Source organism: Diospyros lotus, chromosome 9 (genome assembly GCF_014633365.1).
Source record: "Diospyros lotus cultivar Yz01 chromosome 9, ASM1463336v1, whole genome shotgun sequence".
Taxonomy (NCBI): domain Eukaryota; kingdom Viridiplantae; phylum Streptophyta; class Magnoliopsida; order Ericales; family Ebenaceae; genus Diospyros; species Diospyros lotus.
In genome coordinates this window covers 6,353,750-6,370,298 of record NC_068346.1, presented here as the reverse complement: position 1 = coordinate 6,370,298, position 16,549 = coordinate 6,353,750, and the positions used below count along the sequence as shown (strand labels likewise).

The window sequence follows — 16,549 nt, the reverse complement described above, 5'->3', positions numbered from 1 at the left end:
TTATCTCTATTAATACGTTTACAGGCCAAACTGAAGGCGATCCCCGCAGGGAAACCCAGAAAGGCAAAGGAGCTGCAACCCTCAGAGGTGGCACCAAGCAGGCAACAAGTAAAACACCAGACCGTCCTCGGGAAACCCAGTAGCCGAGGTCATTGACACCATTTTCGGAGGCTTCGTAGGCGCAGGAAAATCAAGCTCGGCGAGGAAATGACACCTCTGGGCAGTAATGTCAACAGACAACATCGGTTGGAAATTAAAAAGAATTCCCCACCATTCCGTAATCTCTTTTACTGAGAAGGATTTCAAAGGTATCAACAAAAACCTTGATGATCCATGGTAATCTCGGTTGTCATTGCGAATTTCTTGGTAAAGAAGGTTCTCGTGGACCAGGGCAACTCAGTTGACCTATTATGATTGCCAACCCTAAAGAAGATGGGAATCCCCAAAAGGGAGATAAGACCATTTGACGGAAACCTGATTAGTTTTTCAGGAGAATAGGTAAGCATCAGGGGCTATGTCGACTTACTAACTTCATTCGGGACAACTCATCTCGTCAAACACAATCAGCATCCGATATCTAGTCGTTGACTGTTGAACACCATGCAACATGTTGCTCGGCCGCCCCTCTCTAAACAAATTAGGCGCAGTAGTATCTACTCCCTATCTAGCCATGAAGTTCCCAGTGACAAACACTAAGGTTGGATCCATTCATGCCAATCAGAGAAGGCTCAACAATGCTACCACGACAATCTTATGATTTGAAACCCTGAGCTTGGCAAGGATAATAAGGGAAGCAACGCTCCCGGGAACAACAATCAAGTTGCAAGAACAAGTAGCCAAGCCCCACCCCCAGGGGACACATAGAGTTAGAGAAACAAAACTAACCAGCAAATGACCAATGTCAACCCGAAATAGAACCCTACATTGAAGGATCGAACCCTCGCCTAGAGAAAACCGTCTATGGCAAAAATATTGCACTGGATCAGTATTAGCGGCAGAACACATCGCTTAAATGAATCCGAGAGGAAGCCTTTTACCAGGCCAAGAGACGTGGGGAAGCAAAGACGCACCGCAACTAAGCAGCCATCCTTCTAGGGAGTCACTGTTACGATATTCCTTACTAAATAAAGACGGTTGCTTCCACTTATTACTTATCATAGCTTCACAAATAGCAGAACACGAACTTTCCTTAGGCACTCCTCAATAAACCTCGGCATAATCCCATTTTTGCCCGTCACCCTGAGACCACCTCAGCTCAGATAACCCCAGCCATGCCTGACTAATTAAATACAAGAACAAGTCATCTGCAACCTCGACCCACCTAGTGCATACACCAAACAAAAACAAATGTTCGAACGAGCCACTGCCGAAGTGAACCGAAATAACAAGGTATGCCAAAACTCCACATTTTACTAAGCAAATTCAAATACAGGTACAACACAGGCATGCAGGACCTCGAGCCAGACTAGGTCTTCCTTTAAACAGTGCTCGGGGACCCAGACTGGCATGGTCAGTCCGCCTTGCGCGGACCTTAGGCACAATCACGTCATTACTCTAGGCACCTCGAGCCTGTCTCAGCCTTATCAAGCCACGCCTTATATCAGATAAGTGCACAGGACCTCGAGCCAGACTCGATCCTCCTTTAAACTGTGCTCGGGACCCAGACCGACATGGTCAGTCCACTCCGCGCAGACCTTGAGCACAACCCTGTCCCAAAGTTGTGCCTTGTAACACACAGGCACGCTAGACCTTGAGCTTGCCTCGGTCTGACCCCAAAGTCATGCCTTGTAACAAACAGGCTCATCGAACCTCAAGCCTGCACCAGTCCGATCCCATAATACTTTACATTAGGACACAAAATAAGGTACCTAGAAGACACTTACATTTCATTACAAAAAATCTACCTTTAATTACAGGTTTCACATCTATAATATTTTTTACATTACGCTCGCCTATCACGCTACAACCACTATACAGCACGAACGCCTGAGAACACAACTTGAGTAAAGTATGACCAAGCAACAGTCGTTGTAAGGCGCGCTCCTCCTATGATCATCGGTAGCTGTTTCCCCCATGAGTCGCCAGAGAAGAATGGAACCCTTTTGTATCGCCTGATAATGCCGACATTAATGACCCAAGAACTCGGATGCCAAAACACGATACTTCCACCAGAGGTGAACTATGAGAAAGCCATATCACCCATTCTAGACACGACATGTCTCACCCATCCTAGTATTGCTCTCGTCCCAACACATTCAACCACAAACCTCTCGGCCCCTACAGTACCACTTAGGAAGTTGCCACCCACATGGTCACCAACAGAAGCACCCCTACCAGATGAAAAACCCTCACCACGAAACACTGACCACATTTCCTTAATCTCCCAGAGATAGGACGCAAACGAGCAAGGATAGCATGGAAAGAAACTGAGAACTTTCCTTTCCCCCATTTTTATAAGTGCAATCACCCAACGGTTAGAAGATCCTCATCGTCCCCTAAAAAATTAAATACGGCCAGGCTCCGAAAAATCAAGCCATCAACACAGTCATATCCCTGCCTAGAGAAAACGAAAGGCCACCCCACCATGACCAATCAACGCCTTCCACGTGCTAGTAGAAACACCCGAGGGACGAGACGTTTCGCCAAAGTAACACGTTTGGTGCAGCCGTACCTATAACCTCGAATCTTGTTCTACGCGCCCTACCAAACTCTAGAGCTTACGCTATGAAAAACTTTTTTCCAAATTCCAAGATCGGACACCAATCGTAGCATTTAACTCAGAAGCCACTATGTCAACACCTAAGGACTCCGGCTTGGCTAGGAGAATGCATGACACACTAGAAAGGAAACAAAAGAAATGTCTTATGAAAGGAACATTAATAATTGAACATTTCATTACGAGTAGTAAGCCAAAAAATGGCAAAATAGCAGACCATGATGTCACAAGCCTTGATAAAACCAGACTACCAAGGGAGCACTAAGAAACCTATGCTACTACAAAAGAAGAAAGCAGCAAATTAACCCAAATCGGCCTGAGCCTTAACATCAGTGGTAACATTCTCCTTGGCTCGGCCCACCCCGGTTCCAGGGGTTCCCTTCGAAGTCTCGACACGTGTCTCTTCGGTCAGGTTAACAAGTCGATCGCCTTCAACCCGCATATATGGCTTGCAAAGCTACAGGTCTAATCCTGGGAACATAGTCCAAACATGGAATAAGGCTTCCTCATAGCCCTCCAAATACTCGTATGCGGCCTCCAACATTTGAGCCTTGCTAGCCTTCGTCATCGATCGGATGGTCTCAAGCGCCGCTTGTAGATGTGCAATCTCCGCCTTCGAATCACAAAGCACCGTTCTGGCGTCCTCACTTTGGCTGCCGAGACAACCTATAATCTCATAACAGCGGATCAGCAACGCCTCCGACCCCTGCAGTCGCTGACTCAAGTCAGTCGTTACCCTGGTCACTCTTTCCCTTACCTTGCTCTTCGTTGCCTCTTGGACGCACCTTACCTCATCTCGATGCAACTGCTTGAGAACAGCCACCTCTAATTGGAATACGAGCTACAGTGCCTAGCATTCCATCAAAACCTCCAAAGTCCAATCCTTCACCAGACAGTACGTGTCCAATGGTCCTTTGAAGCAGAAAGATTGGACACGCCCACGGAAGGCACCCCAATGGACAACTCAGCTCCTCTATCATCCCTCAGGCGTTTCCCAACCGACGATCGCCTTTCGCTAGTAGCAAGCCTCATCAATGACAGATGAGCATCAGGAGCAATCGGGAGAGCTAACGCAACAATAGAGGACATTGGGTCGACATTTAGGAAGGGTATGCCTTATTCGTTGTCGTCGCTAGCGTTCCCTCATTGACCGTCAGGGATAACCTTCGACATTTTCCTACTAAAGCAGAAAACTGCCTCTACGTGTGAGGAATGAGCAAGAAGAAAGGCTTGGAAAATAGTGCACCTTTGACAGGGGAAAAAGAAACGATGGAAAACCCATAAATGAGGGGATGCACATTTTATACTGTCCCGCACGTCTCGTCCAAAAGAAAGCAAAATGCCATCAGGTGCTTAGCAGAGCACTAGAGACATACCACCTATCATACGCTTGTCACACATTCAAGTCTCTCAAGGGAAATTAGAAGCCGTCGTGCACACCTACGATAGTGCGCCTTTTTGGTATAACGCTCCATATCCCAAAGTCCCGCACGATGTAAACACCAGGAGGTTTTCTTCGCTACCGGAGTCAATCCCTACCTTGCAAAGAGTGGGAGACCAACTATAGCCAGAGTTCCAAAAGCATATTCAAAACTTCATCGGGGGAAGCATGACCTTTCCTTCTCAAGCTTAGATAGCATTTGTGAATAAGGACTTGACCATAACCCGAACATGTCCCAACAACAGTATGAGACTCCGCTGACGCACACTCACGGTAACTAGAGGCCCTTCGCACTCGGACGTCGCCCAGATAACGCCTTCTTCTCCTAAGTCGAGCATCCTCGAATCCCGAAGTGCGCTACGGGTTAGCGCATTGAAGAATACTACTTTGCTTTCAAGGTTAGGCCGACCTCAAAATGACTCTAGGACCGTCATTCAAGCAAACCTGAAATCAGCTTGACCGACTGCCTCGATCACACTTAATTTGACCTTCCAAAACTGGCACACGTAGCAAAAACTGCCCAGGCCTCCATTTTCTAGCTCGAACTCTCGTTACTCGAGCATCCGACCTGGGGGGTTGTGGACTGTTCGGGCCCAATCCCAGCCCTCTTCTTAGGCCAATCTCGACCCTCTCCTTAGATCTAATATCGACCATCTCCTTAGGCCCAATCTTGGTCCTTCATCTGGACCTAGCCTTGGCCTAGCGCCAGCCTGCCACGACGTCATTGCGACTCCCACTGGGTATCCGCGTGGTCACCTCAGATCATGTCCTTATTAATGCTTATTAATGGCGGATCCCATTCACATTAATAAGGGTCCCGTTACCACTATGCTACCACCTGAGAATCTTTATTGGCGTAGGATAGTTAATTCCATCACCTGCAAACGCACGATGAATGCATGCAGGAGGACATCTCCTCTTCCTATATCAACCAGCTCTCTTTAGAACCAAGTATGTTTTGACCTACTGATACACTATCTCTCCTTACTCTCTTACTCACTCGACTATCAAAGTGTTTGCAGGTGCCAGCTGCCTTTCGGACGGACCTGTCGCCGGAGCCTACGACCCGTCGTTACGATCTCGCTTCCGATCATCCTCTTTTGGTTAAGAAAGAACAACTATTAACCAATCTAACAGGATAATATCAATCTTTATAATTTATATTTATATTTATAGAATTTTTTTAAAGGTAATATTATTAATGTGATAATTCAAATATAACGACGTGGATCTATATTATCAAACTGTTATGTTGAAAAAAATTAAATGAGTGAGCCTCACATAAGCATTATATTTAAATTATCACATCAAGGACTAATAAATATTAGTTAGAAGATTAAAATTTTATATTTATATTATTACATAAGTAAACATTATATATTAAATTTATAAATTTTTATTAATAAAATATTTCTTTATATATCTAACTTAAAAACAAAAAATTAATTATGTCCATAAGATTTAAATTTATAATGTTTAAGTAATATTTAATCTACAAGTAAACATTATCACTATACTAAAGTTTTTGAATTAGTGATTTGAATTAATCTTCGAACTTTCTATGATATTTCTATGTTAATTATCACTAACCACGATAACTAAGGAAAAGATTGTTTTATTTCAATTTAGATGACATTTTTTGATTTTTGGGCATCAAAATCTAAAGAAAAATAATTTTTAAGAGTAATATTATTTATCTAAATTAAATATGAATTTTTAGTTTAGATAGCATCTTTTTATTGAGTAATAAAAAAATATATAAAAAATATGAATACTTATATTTTTTTATTATTTAATAAAAATATATCATTCAGATTAGAGATTTAACTTTAGATAAATAATATTATTTAAATTTTAATTATTTATAGATAATTAGTAAGAAAAAAGAAAAACCGGTGAAGTTGCCTCGTGGGAACCAAACTCCTACTTTCGAAGCTCTCTCTCTCCGTCTTAGAACTGTAGAGACGTAGAATTTCTCCCAACCGATTGTGGAATTACGGAATGCCCCTTATTTTCAGCATATTCTCCGCTGGTCCAATCCACGCCCACAGCTTCAAGCCTTCCTTCAATTCCACAAAGCGAGAGTTCTTCTTGTAGTGAGAGAGAGAGGGAGAGAGAGACACCATTGGAGACCATATATGCGTGCTCAATAAGCCATTTTTGTATCCCCACAAACCTAGATCTTCTTCACATTCCGTGAAATTCCAAATCTTTACGTCACTGCTACAGATTCTTTCGCCAACGACCTCACATTCACGCCCCCAGATCTGAACCATTCGCCCCTTGAATGTTGCTCTAAAACTCTCCCCTCTCCTCCGCCCCTTTCACTCGCAGACCGCACATGTTTATCGAATTTCAATCTTATTTTCTGTAGATTAGATTTTTCTCGCAGATTTGTATAGTTGAGGTTGCAATTCCTTGTGTTTACAACCTGTCTCGACTGATCTACCGCGATAGTTCACTGTACTTGTTCAATTGTGGTTGTTAACTCGAGATTCATGGTAGGGTTTTGGGGATTTGATCTGCGTTCGTTAGATCTGTGAACGAGTTGCGTATTTATGTTGTAGGGTGATAGATAAAGGATTTTGGATATTTCTCATGGCAATGCCATCGGGAAATGTGGTTGTTTCCGATAAAATGCAGTTTCCGAGCGGCGGCGGTGGGGCCGTCGGTGGGGGCGGCGAGATCCTCCGCCAGTCCCACCCCCGCCAGTGGTTCCCCGATGAGCGGGACGGGTTCATCTCGTGGCTGCGCGGAGAATTTGCGGCCGCCAATGCTATAATTGATTCGCTGTGTCACCATTTGAGGTTGGTTGGGGAACCCGGGGAGTATGATGGGGTTATTGGGTGTATACAGCAGAGGAGGTGCAATTGGAACACGGTTCTTCATATGCAGCAGTACTTCCCTGTTGCCGACGTGATATACGCCTTGCAGCAGGTGAGTTGGAGGCGGCAACAGCGGTATTTCGATCCGGTAAAGGTGCCTGGAAAGGAGTTTAAGAGATCTGGAATTGGGTCTAGGCACGGACAGAGAGTTGAAACTGCCAAGGAAGGTCATAATTTTAATGTGGAAAACCTGAGTTCTGATGCCAATGCTTCTGGCAAATTGGCGGGTTTAGAGAAGGGAGAGAAAGTAGCCGAAAAGGGGTTAGAAGCTAAAATTGGTGCCCAAGTTGTGACTTCTGATGATAAGAATGTGGCAGTTGCAGAGGACAAAAAAGGTAAAATCATCTTACTACTCTGTACGGTTGATGCCAAGTGAACCTAGTCATTAGTATATAAGTGTTTCTTTGCTGTTTGACTTGTGAACCCACATATACCGCTTCTCTATTATATGGTTCTTGCATGGAAGCATAATTGCTTCTCGTATACATGCAAAATTTCCCGTCTTTATGAGTTTGAAGGGCTATTCAACAAAGTCCCTTATGGACAAGCCAGGAGCTCATGATGCAAACCCCCAATAAAGAGATTTGGCAACTGATTTCCATACTTATCAAAGAAATGGGAAGTGATATATTACATGCCTTACCTGTAACTTTTTCACAATGCAATTTACAGGAAAAAAAAAAAATTCACAATGCAGCTGACCACTAAAGTCACAATGCCAGCTGATCACTAAAGTTTTGATGGCATGTGACCCTTGTAACAATGCTCTATATTTCTGGAAGTTTGTTGCTACTATTGGATATTTGGTTGATGACCAACTGTACAAAAGTTTGGAAAACTTTACCACATATCAGCAATTAATTTTAGTAATTTTTTCTTTTTCGATCATTAGTTTTTCTTTCCAAAAAATTCTGCTTTTGATTTGTATGGTGTATTTGTTCTCACTTGATATGTAACTGTGGAAACATGAGAACACATAACATCAACTACTCAATTTATTAAGTACTTCTATCTTGGCCTTAAAAAGCCTTCCAACATCATTTAACACAAGAGATATGGAATGTATGTTATTTTAGCAGCAGGATTTGATTTATTTTAAGATCACAGAACTTTTGGGATTCTAGCTCCTGATATTTATTCAAACTGGTTAACATGATTTGTACCTTAGGAAAATTGTAGTGCACTTTTGACTTCTACTGTTTGGTGTTGCAACAGATGTGGTTTCTAAACCTGAAGCAGATAACTCTGTTGAGAGTCATGGCAATTCAGAGGGAACTGTAGCCTGTGATTCAGAAGTTGCGGTGAAGGGGCATGACGATGGAGCTGCCTCAGGCTCTAAAGGTTTTTCCTTGTCTTTTAGGGTCTCCCTATCTATTTGGGAGGTGGGGACTGGTCCAGTTCTTAATAATTATGATCTTTATATAGTGTTTGTACTGACTAGGTTTAATAGCCAAGACTGTTTCTAGAATCTTGCTGCCATGTATGTTCGTGGTTGGATACTTTCGTTTTGCAAAAGATCTCATAATGTTCATTTTATCTGAAATTTTTAGTTATTTAGCACCTCCCTGTTCTGTCATCATTTAAATTCTCTCTCTCTCAGGGACTAGCAATGGACCTGTGGAGAATGATTCCCATTCTACTCAGATTCCACAAGAGAACCGGAATTCCATGATCATTCCGAAAACTTTTGTTGGTACAGAGATATTAGAGGGGAAGGCGGTAATAGTCCTTTATCCTTTTAGATTTATCCAAAGAGGAGAAGCCTATACTTTTAAGCTGTGCTTTGGGTTTTCTTGAAATGGTAGCATTCTTTTATTTGTTTTCTCTACTTCTAAGGTTTTATGTTTTTATCCATAGGTTAATGTGGTTGATGGAATGAAATTGTATGAAGAGCTGTTAGATGTCTCTGAGGTTACAAAACTTGTTTCATTGGTGAATGATCTGAGAGCAGCAGGAAGAAGAGGGCAGTTGCAAGGCAAGTTCACCAATGCATTCCTTTTACTTGGTCACCGTTTTGAAGATCACTATATATGCACATACAACCATCAAAATGTTTGTTCCTTTTATAGAGTTTCTATGATCTGATAATACAACAACAAGCCTTTATGTGCAACAACCATAATTCCACGTGTCGTCTTTAGAAGTTGTTTAAAAGAAGATTTTTGTGTGGGTGGGTGGGTGTATTTATATGATTGATTTGTTCCTTGTTAGTTTAATAACCTGTTGTGTAATGTAAGCATTCATTTTTTTGAGATAATAATGTAAGTGATTCATGTGGCATGGGCCTTCTACAAGAAACAAAGAATCTATGTGTATAATACATGTGCTTGTGCTGGATAAGAATGCTACTTATTTTCTTATGTTTTGCCTAGGCGATTGTCAAATTATTACCAAACTCCCAAAAAATTACTCATTAGTTTTATTGTTATCTTGATCTTTTGAAGCAGTTCCAAACTTCTGATTGGATTTAACCACCGTTTATGAATTATGATAATTGAACTTGCAAACTGGATTTGATGAAGCCGTGTGGTTCAACTTTTTTGTCTCACGTCAAAAGTATGACTGGATGATGATCAGACTATTTAGAGCATGGCTGATGTGAAGTGTGAACCTCCTGCTCATACAAGGATGATTATTCTCACTTTTCTATGGCCACCTTGAAAATTTTGACTGATTTCCATTACCCAGTAATTTGTGATACTTGAACCACTATACAAACTGAATTGGAATGTGGTTGTAGTGTCATATTCTTGAAATGCAACACCATGCCTTGGACCACTTTCTGAAATATCATTTACAGAATCATCTTGGCTCACCTCTTTCTGTGCCCTACTGCTCATAACACAAAATGTGATGTCTATATTGTTCTGTCATGTACCTAACCTAGGGGTTTTGATAGGAATTTGGAGGAAATCGAGGAGGAATTAGACTGAAAGAGAGGGAAATACAGCAAGAATTGGGGGAGGATTACAGACAGAACAGCAAGGAGGGGGAGATTAGAGAGAAATCAGAGGGATCGGGAGAGAGATAAGGGGGAAATTGAGAGAGAATTGATGAGAGGGAAATGATTGAATTCAATTATCATTCAAAAAACATCATTCTCTAACTACCTTAGTGTATTTATAGGCTGCAAACTTAAGGTACAACACTACAGCAGCCTATAGTACAACCAAAAGAGAAATACACTAAATACACTACAGCACCCTATTACTAATCTATCCTTGGGGATCCTTGGGGTCATGGCATCTTCTTTCTGTCCCATTTTACTTTCCCTGGCCTCCTTGTTAGGGGCAATAATAAGCCAAATACCATAAGATGTGCAAAACTTTTTCCTATTAGTATTAATAACCACAAGGTGATGCAGTGGATTGGTTTATTGATGATATAATGCTTGTGTCAGCATATGTAATGCTAACTGCTTTTTAATAAAGACAAAGTCTTAACATGGTGATGTATCCGACATAAATTACCGTGTGTATTTCTATAAATAACTGCATAATGCCTAGTGGCTTTCTTGTTTTGCATGAGCTGTTGCGAAATATGATAAAGTCAAAAGGATTTCTAAAAGAAACCTAGAGTAAGGAGTTGCATAGATCAATACTATCAGAGCAAACGTGCAATATTAAAATCCAGAAACATAACTTAATGGGAGTATAGGACTGACATCTGTTACTGGTACTCTTTTGATTCAAGCTGGCACTTACATAAAGTGAGTTTTTCAAAATTTAAAACTGTCCCCAAAAAATTTTTACAAAATAGAACTCAGACAAAATTTATTCCAACACATAAATTGTTTCATGCAGCAACCTTTGTGGAAAAAACAAGTTCAACCCAGCATGTTTTTTCAAAAAAATTGTGTAACTTCTAAATGGTTTATCCTTGGAAAGCATAAACCGTTACTATCCTTTGCAGTTTAAGCTTTTTGGGCATGGTGACCTTTATTAACATGCAGTTTATGCTTTCCAAGCATAAACCACAAATGTATAAAGGCGGTTTATGCTTGCAATGCATAAACCGCATTGCCATTATGCCTTTTTTTTTTTCCTCTTTTGAAAAAATGTGCTGCTTTTTTGACAAGCATTGTCGTGTAGAACAAGTGGTGTGCGCGAGAGTTTTAGTGAGGCAATAAGTTTTTTCTTGAGTTTTATTTTGTAATTTTAAATTTAAATGAAAACCTCAGAAAGTCATCTTAAGCTTGATTTAAATGCTTTTTCATCCTCTCCCTTGTTTATTAATTTATTATTAATATTATTATTTGACGTAGTATATTTGGTGCCTTTTAATAAAAGCTATAGATTTGGGTTGCTTTGTAAAAGTACACAATTCAATAACGGTGGATTGGGGTTGGCTTAACTGCCTGTGAAACTTTTAAAAGATTTTTGTTTGTTAAGGAATATATGCTTGTGCATGTCAATGATTAGAGACTTAATTTAGGGCTTTGCAAATTGTAATTGGAGATTATTTTCAGATCTTCCAAAACAAGTATGGAATTGGCTAGTTCACTCCTTGATTGTTTGTGTATTGACATTTAAACATAAATAAGAAAACAACAACAACAACAACATATCCGACACCCAAGCCCGGATAAATGAGGGTTGTGTTAGGTAGCCGACAACCAATGTAAAACCTAGTCGGATCCAAAACATGAACTTTAGACAAACATAAATAAGAAAACATCAATTTAAAATCTCAAAGGAAAAAAAAAGTCAAATAGTCATGAGATGCACTTTAACCAAGGCAATAATTTCTGTAAGACCTGATTTGCTTTAGGAGCCAATAACTTGATTGATGTTAATATCCTTGTTTCTTGTCCTGAAGTTTGACTCTTGAGTTTTCTGTGTATCATGCGAATGATTCCACTGGCTCTCTCTTTAAGCATCAAACATATCTTTGCTGTCTATCCCTTTGGTATTGAGTTTATCTTTCTGGCTATCTCTATTTATCTTAGGAGGTTGTCCCCTTGAATTGCCAAACTGTAATAGCATGCTGTGTTTTATTGCTTAGACTATGTTTGGGCAGTTGGGACACCCTTTGCTTGGCTGCAGAACTTCTTTGCTGCTTATCACAAGGATGCTAGTGGCACCCCTTCGCATGATTGCAAGAGTCTCACCTCAAACATCTTGTGTTTCCTCTTTCAAAATGATCTTCACATGGGAGCTTTCAAAATGATCAACAATTATATGACGTCCCCTTGATCAGTTTCCTGCTTTCAATTTTTGTTTTAAAATTTTATGTTTTCATTTTTCGTTTTTATTTAAAAAAAATGAAAACTTGGTTGTTTGATAACGTTGTGTTCATTTTCAGTTTTGTGTTTTACTTCCTTATTTTTTAAAATTTTTCTCACACATGATGTTGCCAGCAACTGGAGGAAATGCCGGAGGTCACTTATGACTCTGATGACCTTTGATCCAGTCACTGGCAACTCTCATAGCAGTTGCTGGCTACCAGATCGAGAGGAGCCTTCATGCCACTATAACACTAGAACCAGTAAAGCTTCTTGAAAATCATGGAATAACCGAAATAGAATACCAGCAATGTCTTGCTTAGGTTCACGTCATCACAATTTCATAAAAGCAAGACTGGCGAACTAAAGATTCATTATTTGGTTTAAAAATTTTGTAATCATTGTTGATTGAGGACCCAGTGAAGAAGACGCAATAGGGAACTTAAGTTTTTTGCTGCACTGATTCTGCCTCACTGTCGCCCTCAATGCCATAGCCAATGCAGCTGCTGGTCTCAAAAAGTTCCGGGTGTCATGAGTCCCCAGTTGGTGAGATTCCCAAATCTGGGAGTCTTGCCAGCCTTCTCATTCTCTGGCAACTCCCACAGGAGTTGCTGGCGAATGAGGAGACGCCAAAGCATTTTGTGGGCTGCCTTCCAGCAACATCGAACACCAGCAGTGAAGAGTGTGTGTGTGTTGGGGTTTGGGGGGGTAGGAGGAATGAAATTGCGAAAACATGGTTTTCAAAAAAGAACTAAGTAGTTCTTACGAGGAAGTAGTATTTTGTGGCTTCTGAAGCAGAGGTGTTTATATGCTACCACTTTCAAGCTGCAATTCTTCCTTATAGGGGCATGTGGTGCATATTATTGTTGGATGAAATCTTTTTGTAGTCTTATTATTTTCTTTTTCCTTTTCTTCCACTTTAGACATGCTTTGATTTGTTTTGAATGTTTCTATTTGTAGTATAACACAATCTTGAGTTTTTGGTTATTTTCTTAATGCGATTAAATTATTTGTGAACCTTGGTTATTACTGATTTTAATATCCATTCTTGAGGATATCCTTTAATTCCAGAGATGGAATATGCATTTATTTGTACTTGACCAAAAACTTTATACATAGCAACAAATTTTGTTTTCTATTTATTTGTTTGGATCTGATAATCTGATAGCTGCTCATTCTTGTAATAACTTCAAGTAGCATCTCAAAACTTTGATGTTTGACATTTCTATTAGATGAGATCCTTTCAAAACTACATAATATTGGCATTATGTGCACTAGTCCCTTGCCATGACTGGTCGATTGGTTGCAGACCTAATCTGTCTTTTCTATTTCATGAAATTACTTCTCCTAAGCTAGAATTGCAACTTGACATTTTTGAACTCCTTGTATCTCTGTGTATGCCATCTGATTTCAAAATTCTAAGTACAAAATGCTTATTAAGTTGACTATTAATCTCCCAACACATTTTTTTCAGTTTTATGTTAGTTAAGCTCTGTAATCCAACATTTTCTGACTCCTTGTATCTCTGTGTGTGCATTGCCATCTGAGTTTGAATTTGAAATTCTAAATGCACAATGCTTATTAACTTGATTCTTCATCCCTCACCACATTAATTCAGTTGTGTGTTAAACTCTGTCACATGCCATTGTTACGCTAAAGCTCTGTTGTTTCTCCATATAATGGTCACTAATTCCAATACTCTTGCTTCTTAAGAAGCAGGACAAACATTTGTGGTTTCAAAGAGACCCATGAAGGGGCACGGAAGAGAGATGATTCAATTGGGCCTCCCTGTTGCAGATGCACCACCTGAAGATGAAAATGTAGTCGCAACCTCCAAAGGCATGCTCCAACTGTCTATATTTTCTGCAGATCTAGTTCTCTCTCTCTCTCTCTAAAAATTCGTAATGAAAGAACTCTTTCCCAGCTGTCTATATTTTATTGTGATTCTTGTCTTAATGTTACCTGTTTATTTGAGATCAAAATTGCAGATCGAAGAGTGGAATCTATCCCTGGCTTGCTGCAAGATGTTATTGAACGCTTAGTTGGCATGCAAATTATGCCTTTGAAGCCAGATTCTTGCATTATTGATATCTTTAATGAGGTTAGTAGCTATGATTTTAATTTTGAAGTTATTAAAAAAATTGTGCATAATGCTAACTAGGCCATTTTGTGGCTTTTGTTTGTAGGGTGATCATTCCCAGCCACACATGTGGCCTTCATGGTATGGAAGGCCTGTCTGTCTTCTTTTCTTGACAGAATGTGACATGACTTTTGGGAGAGTAATTGGAATAGACCATCCTGGGGACTATAGAGGACCCCTTAGGCTTTCTCTTGCATCTGGGTAATTATCTTGCGATCTCTTTTGATCTTCCATTTCCTTTACTTCTTATGCATCTTGTTAGCTGTTAGTGCTACAAGGCCTTGAAAGAGTAATGCTAAACAGACATATTTATATATCATTTCAAACAAAGGTTAACTTGGATCATTTCTATAGCTCTAGTTGAAGCAGCTAATTGAGCTTTATTATGCCATATCAATTCAAAAAGGCTGTCCATAGAGGGTTTTTGGTGTCTTCTTGGAACATTGTGGCTAACTGAAAAATCACACGAGTTCATGTCAATCTATTCATCGTATTTTCTTTGCTGGTTGAATTAAGGACTTAAAAGTTCTGGGGTTCTCTGCTAGTTGCCTGGCATTATTTTTGTTTGAATTCTGTGGGTTTTAAGTCCTTTATTTTCCTGATGTGATTCTTACTTTGTAATTCAGATCCCTGCTAGTAATGCAAGGAAAGTCCTCAGACTATGCAAAACATGCCATACCTGTCCTCCGCAAACAGCGAATACTTGTTACCTTCACAAAGTCACAGCCAAAGAAAAACGCTAGTGATGGACAGCGTCCTGCTTCTGCTACTGTTGCACCAAGCTCTCACTGGGGGCCACCACCTAGTAGGTCACCGAATCATATTCGTCATTCTCTGCCAAAGCATTATGGCCCCGTCCCAGCGACTGGAGTGTTGCCAGCTCCATCTGTTCGCCCTCAGCTTGTACCTACAAATGGCATCCAGCCACTTTTTGTGCCTGGCCCAGTTGCCCCAGCCATGCCTTTTCCTGCACAAGTTGCTCTCCCACCTGCCTCATCTGGGTGGCCGGCACCGCCTCCGAGGCATCCTCCGCCTCGTCTACCAGTGCCAGGCACTGGAGTTTTCCTTCCTCCCCCTGGTTCTGGTAATTCACCAACTCAACAATTATCATCAACTGCGGCAGCTGATACAAGCCTTTCTGCAGAAACAACACCTGCAGCAGAAAAAGACCATTGTATGGGCAAACCAAATGGGAATACTAATACTTCTCCAAAAATTAAGGTAGATGGGAAGATGGCACAAGAAGAGTGCAACGGAAGCACCGATGAAAATGGTGGGGACGAAGTTGTGGCAAAGGATGAAGTGCAGCAGCAAACTGCTGACACGAAGGTGTCGGCTAACAAACCAGCTGGAACTGTTTAGAGAGAGAAAAGGGGGGGGGGGGGGGGGGCGGTGAAGGAGAGAGAGGACTATTATATCCTTTCGAAGAAAAAAGGTAAGCTGCAAACTGCAGTGAGTTTGAAGCAAATGTAAAGAGCGGCGAGTTGAGAGAGTAGTACCAGTTGGCAAAGGGCGTGAGGAGTAACTCTGTTACAGTCCCTTTTTGCTTTCTGTTCCCGTTTCATTGTCTTGTTATTTGAACTCCCAAATCAGATGAGGAACTGCTCATTTTCAGTTTTAACTTCAGCTCTTTCTTTCTGTGCCCAGAAATTCAGTCACTCTGCCTACAGATTGACTAGTAGGATGTTACTACTGCCCCATCATATCAACCATGCTGCCTGCAGATTGATTTATTCTTCTGAATGCGCCTATTTTTGCTTTTATTGTTCAATTTCCTAGCCAATTGGTTAGAGCCAATCTATCTATCTATCTATCTATGCACTGCACTGCGCTTGGGGATGCATTTAGTTTGTCTTATTGATTGGCGATATGCTTATGATTATGGTATAAGTAGTGTCTTGCCTTAAATTATTATTTTTCTTTCAAATGATGAAAATTCGTAATTATTATTCTTTTCAAGTGTGCATTGAATAAATTGTCGAATATGTATAAATTGTTTGGAGATGAAATCACTGCAAGCATTTTTATCACTAGCACCAAACCCCAAACTCTAGAGGGTCTCTCCGTCCATGTTTTTCTTCATTGCAGTGGTTGGCCTATGAATAGAACTGCTTCTTTGATGGCATCCTCAGTTTTTAATTAT

At 40.6% G+C, this 16,549-nt stretch overlaps 1 protein-coding gene across 3 annotated transcripts; it reads left to right on the top strand.

Moving 5' to 3' along the window:
- Positions 1-6,199: 6,199 nt before the first annotated feature.
- LOC127810529 (RNA demethylase ALKBH10B) lies at positions 6,200-16,143 on the top strand. Of its 3 annotated transcripts, none has more exons than XM_052350063.1 (8): positions 6,200-7,377; positions 8,258-8,383; positions 8,643-8,761; positions 8,900-9,017; positions 13,986-14,105; positions 14,255-14,367; positions 14,453-14,607; positions 15,033-16,143. In XM_052350063.1, the coding sequence occupies exons 1-8, from the start codon at positions 6,756-6,758 to the stop codon at positions 15,766-15,768; spliced, it is 2,109 nt and encodes a 702-aa protein (XP_052206023.1). In that variant the 5' UTR covers positions 6,200-6,755; the 3' UTR covers positions 15,769-16,143. The 3 variants fall into 3 exon arrangements, with proteins under 3 accessions (XP_052206023.1, XP_052206022.1, XP_052206021.1); XM_052350062.1 differs by having other exon boundaries at positions 13,983-14,105; XM_052350061.1 differs by having other exon boundaries at positions 13,980-14,105.
- Positions 16,144-16,549: the final 406 nt, after the last annotated feature.